Below are 7,349 nucleotides of genomic sequence, written 5' to 3'. Positions count from 1 at the left end.
GCGCTGTGGACACCCCACCGGCAATTAAATCATAAACGAGAGCGTTCAGCGAGCGGCCTGCTTCTCCTCACGCTGAGCGCTTCACTTAGCCGCGAAAGACTGACCAGCGGGTTTAAGAACAGAGCTTATTTATGGTCAATTTCCACCAAAAGCAAACATATTCAGTCATAAAGCTCCATAAAAGATCCCTTCTCATTGAAACTGTGAAGGCCGAAGGGCTCGTATCTCTTGTGTGTGTATGAAACTCGGCTGATTCACTCGGGGCAGATTTAGGAGCTGAGTGTTGGTGGCTGTAATTTATGCTACATTCTTAAAACACTGGACCGTCTTACTGTCTACACACACGGCCGCGTGGACCAGCTTCACTGAGCCTTTATGAAGAGCTGCTGGAGTCAAAATGAAAAAAAGGATAAACTGGCCACTTTATCAGAAACATCCTACCTTGTGCTTCCACTCGATGGCCACTTTATTAGAAACCCCTACCTTCATCTTCTACACACTGGCCACTTTATTGGAAACCCCTACCTTCGTCTTTTACACACTGGCCACTTTATTGGAAACCCCTACCTTCGTCTTTTACACACTGGCCACTTTATTAGAAACCCCTACCTTCGTCTTTTACACACTGGCCACTTTATTAGAAACCCCTACCCCCTGTGCTTACTGGCCATTTTATTAGAAATACTCTACCCTGTTCTTCCACTCACTGGCCACTTTATTGGAAACCCCTACTTTTAGATCGGGTTACAGCTGGAGACTGTGGCTGTATGGCTGCTGCTACTCATCACTGGTCAGTTTCTGACTGCAGGGCCGCTGTTGTCCAGATATTATTGGGTGGTGGTCCGCTCTCAGTGCAGCAGTGACACTGACATGGTGGTGGTGGTTGGCGGTGGTGTGTGTGTCACTGGTGCGAGTTTGTATTAGGCACAGCGGTGCTGCTGGTCCCCCACCCAAAAATATCCAGCCCTCAGCCCTGACCGCTGATTAAGGCCGAGAGGACGGTCACACACACGGTGCCTCGGCAGGTGGAGTATGTACAGGCGGCCAGGGCCGGGCGGTCCTGCAGGCTAGTGAACCGAGGTGCTTACGGAGCCGTTGTGAGAGCTGTTGAGGGACAGTCGCGGGGTGTGTCGCGTTTGGCCGCTCAGGCTGCCGTGCCGGCTGGTGGAGGAGCTCTTGCGGCGGGAGGAGAGTGTGTGTGAGTCTGCACTGGACTCCAGCCGGGTCAGGGTGAACACACTGCTCTGACGGGTCGTGTGGAAGCGGGTGGGTCTCAGTTCCATCTCATCAGATTCCGACATGTGGATGAAGGGGCACCAGCGCAACGCTCGCTTAAAGCCCGCGCGGAACCTGGAGAAGCATAACACACAGACATGGAAACTGGAATATCGTTTTTTTGGGGTCTTGGTGCTGTGGAGGTGTTTGGGGGGTCTCGGTGCTGTGGAGGTGTTTGGGGGGTCTCGTGCTGTGGAGGTGTTTTGGGGGTCTTACTGCTGTGGAGGTGTTTGGGGGGTCTCGGTGCTGTGGAGGTGTTTGGGGGTCTCGTGCTGTGAAGGTGTTTGGGGGTCTCGGTGCTGTGAAGGTGTCGCTGTAATTAGACAGTGCAGTTCTCTGATCTAATAAAACAACCAAGAGACACAAACAAAACTTCCAGCCGCCGCCGGACAGTAACTGACCCTGACATCAGAAACCTACAGCTGAATGACGTCTGAGGAGCACTGCAGCTCACCAGCCCCACCACGTCAGACTCATCTCACTGAACCATCTGCTGCCACCTGTCTCACAGCCCCTCACACACTGAGTGATCTTCATCATTTTTATATATCAGATACAGTCGTATGGAAAACCGTCCAATCTAATCTAATCAAAGCTGAAGACCCAAAGCTGCTGCTCTAATAACACCCCCCTGACTGTTCTAATGAGTGAGGAGAACCTCTCTTCAGTACCGCGTCCACACACAGCTGCTGCATGCTCTGATTACAGCGTTTACACAGAGCCCTCAGCGTCCTCATCTGTCTGCTGCACTAATTACAGCCCAGCACGCGCCACTTACACCTCAGACACGGCCGGCCGGGTGCCATTTACCAACAATGAGAACACATGTTCACCGCTATGAACCAGCACCTGTGTTTGTGTGTGTTAGCACTGCAGCGGTTAGTCAGTACAGTACAGGAAGCGTAGGGGGCGCTCTATAATGCTCTATAATGATCATATGATCCACACACTCATTCTGACAGACTGTAATACACTACAGGAAGCGTAGGGGGCGCTCTATAATGCTCTATAATGATCATATGATCCACACGCTCATTCTGACAGACTGTAATACACTACAGGAAGCGTAGGGGGCGCTCTATAATGCTCTATAATGATCATATGATCCACACGCTCATTCTGACAGACTGTAATACACTACAGGAAGCGTAGGGGGCGCTCTATAATGCTCTATAATGATCATATGATCCACACGCTCATTCTGACAGACTGTAATACACTACAGGAAGCGTAGGGGGTGCTCTATAATGCTCTATAATGTTCATATGATCCACACGCTCATTCTGACAGACTGTAATACACTACAGGAAGCGTAGGGGGCGCTCTATAATGCTCTATAATGTTCATATGATCCACACGCTCATTCTATCAGAGTATAATACACTACAGGAAGCGTAGGGGGCGCTCTATAATGCTCATGATCCACACAGAAGCATAGAGGACGTTTAGTGTGTGTGAGTGTGTGTGTGTCACCTGCTATTGAGGCAGCAGTAGATGATGGGGTTGTACATGGTGGAGCTCATGGCGAGCCACAGTATGGCGAGGTAGACCTGCTGGATGAACTTCCACTTGGTGAGCTCTCTGTTCAGCCCTGTTACGATGAAGTACACATGATAGGGCAGCCAGCACACTGCGAAGGTCACTACAACCACCAGCATCATCTTCACTACCTACACACACACACACACACACACACACACAGAGGCAGGGAGTGAACAGAGAGCTATTTATGTGAGTATATAGGATGTAAGCACACACACACACACACACACACCTTGCGTTTGGCCTGTAGCTGATCCAGGTAGTTCTCTGAGGAATGTCCCGGGACGCTGCTGCCCCAAAGCGTGACCCCCACTAGACTGTAGGTGATGCCCATCACCACTAGGGGCAGCAGATACACCAACACTGCTACAATAAAGTGGTACCTACAGTCACACACCCACACACACACACACACACACACAATATATATATGATTAGATGAGTGTGTTAATTAGTGATGGGTGATGGAATCTGATTGGATGAGTGTGTTCATTAAAATTCTCATACATGGTGTTGTCAGAGGGACGAGGCCAGGCTATGAAACATATGATCCTTTGTCGCTTGGTTACGATCACCGAGTAGAAACAGAGCGGAAATGCCAGCACCACCGCTGCCCCCCACACACACATGATCACCACCTTGGTCACCGTGGCCGAGAAACGAGGCTTCAGAGGGTGGATGATCGCCATGTACCTGCACAGACAGGAAGTGACATCAGCAGAGGGAGGTGACAGTACTGAATCTGCTCAGAGAGCACTGAGAGAAGCATCCTGATTGGACAGTTTTCTGATTAGTTTCACAGATTTAACCCTTTAGTTTCCAGCAGAACTGAATAGTGTACTAAGACTAGTACTGAACTACTGCAGAGTCTAAACCCCAGCTCCAGTCTCCTGCAGAACATCAGCTCCACCCACAGAGGCGGAGCTTTACCTCCTATAAACCAGCAGACCTTCTCTGAACACCTGGACGGTTCTCAGGGTTAAACCCACTGATTTTGTAGTTGGTGTTGGTGGACGGTCACTGCGCTGTCGTTTAACAGTGTTAACAGTGGAAGCAGAGCGGTCAGGGATGAGCACGCTGGGGTGAAGATGACAGTGGAAGCAGAGAGAGGCGTGTGAGTAATCCTCCCAGCTCCACAATATTCTCCAGGACCTCCTGCTCCGGCACCTCGGCTCCCAAAAACATCTCCCACAACATCGTCCATCCGTCCAGCTGCAACGGCTCAGCTCAGGAGGAGCCAGCATGCCAACACTGAGTCCACTGAGACGTCCAATTCAAGTACAGTTATTACACCCTGAACCCGTGTGTGTCTGTGTGTGTGTCTGTGTGTGTGTGTGACAGTGTTGATATGATGGAAGCTGAATAAAAATGTGTCATCAATCATAAATCAGTGACATCATTCAGAGCTGTTCAGCCTTTTGATGTTTGTTTACCAAATACTTTTGGACAAAAGTATTGGGACACCTGCTCATTCAGTGTCTCTTCTGAAATCAAAGATATTAAAGAGTTTCTCCTGTTTCTGTTGGAGTAACTGTCTCTACTGTCCAGAGAAGAAGACTTTCTACTAGATTCTGGAAGAGAAGCATTGCTGTGAGGATTTGATTGAATTCAGCGACAAGAGCGTTAGTGAGGTCAGGATCACCACCCCACCTCATCATCCCCAAAAGTACTGGATGGAGCTCCTCCACCATCACTCCAGAGAACACAGTTCCTCCACTGCTCCACAGCTCCTCAATGCTGGGGGGCTTTATACCCCTCTAGCCCACGCCTGGCATTATTAGGCAGCATGGAGCCAATAGGGTCATGATGTTGATCTGCTCCAGAGAGTCCTATTCTATTGGCAGTACTTCTTCTCTACAGGGACTAGACAAGCTGTGTGTGCATTTGCACATCTGTGTGAGCAATAGGTGTAGCTTAAAGTAGTTGAATGTATTCATTTGAAGGGGTGTCCACAAACATTTGGACATGGTGCATGTTGAATGTTAGTGAGTGTTGCTGAGCTGTGGTGAGAAGTTCTATTGTAGAGTAGATATCATAGTACGTAGTGTGTGTGTGTGTGTGTGTGTGTGTGTGTGAAGATCTGGCTTCTACTACCATCTGATTCTAGCCCCTGCGTACCAACCTACGCCTGGCATTCATCAACCTAGAGCTATGTGCACACACACACACACATACACACACACACACACACACACAATCTCACAACAATCTCGGCTGCACTCTGTGTGTGTATTGTCTTGTTGTGTAGCCAGCTGTTTGACTGTGTGTTTTCCCTCAGGATGCGTCTCACCTCCATCGCGATGTTACCCAGAGAGCATGTCAGTGGCTGTCTTGGTGGTGTGTGTGTGTGTGTGTGTGTGCATGTGTGTTTAGTGTATTTATGCCGTTCACACTCTGTCCATCAGAGCTGAAGATATTTTTGAAGCTTCAAGACAGACACACACACATATACACACACACACACACACACACACACGTGAGAACATCAATACTGAAGCTTTAGCATCAGATTAAACACATTTAATAAGTTAGTCTGTCTGTCCAAATGTTTGTGGACACCCCTTTTAATGAATGCATGCATTCATTGCTGACACATATGTGCAAATGCACAAACACACACACAAACACACACACACACACACAAACACACACACACACACACACACAGCTAGTCAATTATTCATCATAATGCTCTACATCTCACCATATCTCACTATATCTCCCTACTGCCTGCAGGGAGCTCAGTACCGGTCATTATCCAGCTGGTGGACCTGCGGCTGGCCAATAAAAGCCCAAACAAGTATCACACTACTTCCCACCACCCAGCATCCTAATCACGCTCACAGCAGTTGTTACCTGTCCACTGCGATGGCGGTCATGGTGTAGATGCTGGCGAACACTGCAGCCACAGGGTAGAAGTTGTGGAAGCGGCAGTACGCCAGGCCGAAGTACCACTGCCCCCGGGCGCCGTAGATGAAGTTCACGGGCGTGTTCAGGGCCGCCAAGCTGGCGTCCGCCACCGCCAGGTTCAGCAGGAAGTAGTTGGTGATGGTGCGCATGCGGCGGTGGGCAAGGATGACCCAGGCGGTCAGCACGTTTCCGGTCAGCGCAACCAGCAGCACGACCGCGTACGCCAGTGCCCAGAGCGTCACACGCCAGGGAGCCTGAGCAAACGGCTGAACCGAGGTCGAGTTAGGAGAGTTAGAGCTGTTACTGAGAGACATGATACAAACAAACAAACAAACAGGCACACACACACACAGGGAAGGTCTCCGGTCAGAACAGGGGGAGAACAGTGGCTGGTCCGACACTCTGAACAGAGAGAGGGAGAAGAGGAGGACACATCCCACTGAGAGAGAGAGAGCGAGAGAGAGAGAGAGCAAGAGATGATGAGGTATGAGGTGAGAGAGAGTGTGTGTCCTGGGGGGATGAGTGTGTGTGTGTGTGTGTGTATCAGTGTGTTAAGGAGTCTATGAGGGATGTTCCCTTTTGCCTCTCGGTTCCTCACTGTGGGAGTCCTGCTTACGTTCTCTTTTCGAGTTCTGGTTCTGTTCAGTGGTTCTTCTTCGTGCTCTTGTGGAGGTTCTGCTTCTAAACCCAATTTCTCTCAGATGTTCTTCCTCTGAGTGAGGTCATGGAAAATACCATTCAGCCTATAGCAGTTTAGCCCCTCCCATTCAGCCTACAGCTGTTTAGCCCCTCCCATTCAGCCTACAGCATTTTAGCCCCTCCCATTCAGCCTACAGGAGTTTAGCCCCTCCCATTCGGCCTACAGCAGTTTAGCCCCTCCCATTCAGTCTACAGCAGTTTAGCCCCTCCCATTCAGCCTACAGCATTTTAGCCCCTCCCATTCAGCCTACAGGAGTTTAGCCCCTCCCATTCAGCCTACAGCATTTTAGCCCCTCCCATTCAGCCTACAGGAGTTTAGCCCCTCCCATTCGGCCTACAGCAGTTTAGCCCCTCCGATTCAGTCTACAGCAGTTTAGCCCCTCCCATTCAGCCTACAGCATTTTAGCCCCTCCCATTCAGCCTATAGGAGTTTAGCCCCTCCCATTCGGCCTACAGCAGTTTAGCCCCTCCGATTCAGTCTACAGCAGTTTAGCCCCACCCATTCAGCCTACAGCAGTTTAGCCCCTCCCATTCAGCCTACAGGAGTTTAGCCCCTCCGATTCAGTCTACAGCAGTTTAGCCATTCCCATTCGGCCTACAGCAGTTTAGCCCCTCCCATTCGGCCTACAGCAGTTTAGCCCCTCCGATTCAGTCTACAGCAGTTTAGCCCCTCCCATTCGGCCTACAGCAGTTTAGCCCCTCCGATTCAGCCTACAGCAGTTTAGCCCCTCCGATTCAGCCTACAGCAGTTTAGCCCCGCCCATTCAGCCTACAGCAGTTTAGCCATTCCCATTCGGCCTACAGCAGGTTAGCCCCTCCCATTCAGCCTACAGCAGTTTAGCCCCTCCGATTCAGTCTACAGGAGTTTAGCCCCTCCCATTCAGCCTACAGCAGTTTAGCCATTCCCATTCGGCCTACAGCAG

At 50.3% G+C, this 7,349-nt stretch overlaps 1 protein-coding gene across 1 annotated transcript in view; it reads right to left on the bottom strand.

Annotated features, from left to right (window-relative positions):
- The window catches only part of LOC140576771 (neuromedin-K receptor), a 7,372-nt gene extending 907 nt beyond the window's left edge, over positions 1 to 6,465 (bottom strand). Inside the window, exons 1-5 of the mRNA XM_072696373.1 lie at positions 5,674 to 6,465; positions 3,325 to 3,510; positions 3,050 to 3,200; positions 2,749 to 2,945; positions 1 to 1,350 (exon numbers count right to left, since the gene is read on the bottom strand). The exon at positions 1 to 1,350 is cut by the window's left edge and continues 907 nt beyond it. Of these exons, the coding sequence (XP_072552474.1) occupies positions 1,068 to 1,350; positions 2,749 to 2,945; positions 3,050 to 3,200; positions 3,325 to 3,510; positions 5,674 to 6,041 (1,185 nt within the window). The 5' untranslated portion in view covers positions 6,042 to 6,465 and the 3' untranslated portion in view covers positions 1 to 1,067. The remainder of the gene's footprint in view (positions 1,351 to 2,748; positions 2,946 to 3,049; positions 3,201 to 3,324; positions 3,511 to 5,673) is intronic.
- Between the last annotated feature and the right edge of the window lie 884 nt (positions 6,466 to 7,349).

The sequence above is a fragment of the Salminus brasiliensis genome, chromosome 14 (assembly GCF_030463535.1).
Source record: "Salminus brasiliensis chromosome 14, fSalBra1.hap2, whole genome shotgun sequence".
NCBI classification, from domain to species: Eukaryota; Metazoa; Chordata; class Actinopteri; order Characiformes; family Bryconidae; genus Salminus; species Salminus brasiliensis.
Note: the sequence above shows the minus strand (reverse complement) of the source record. Positions and strands in the feature narration are given on the sequence as shown.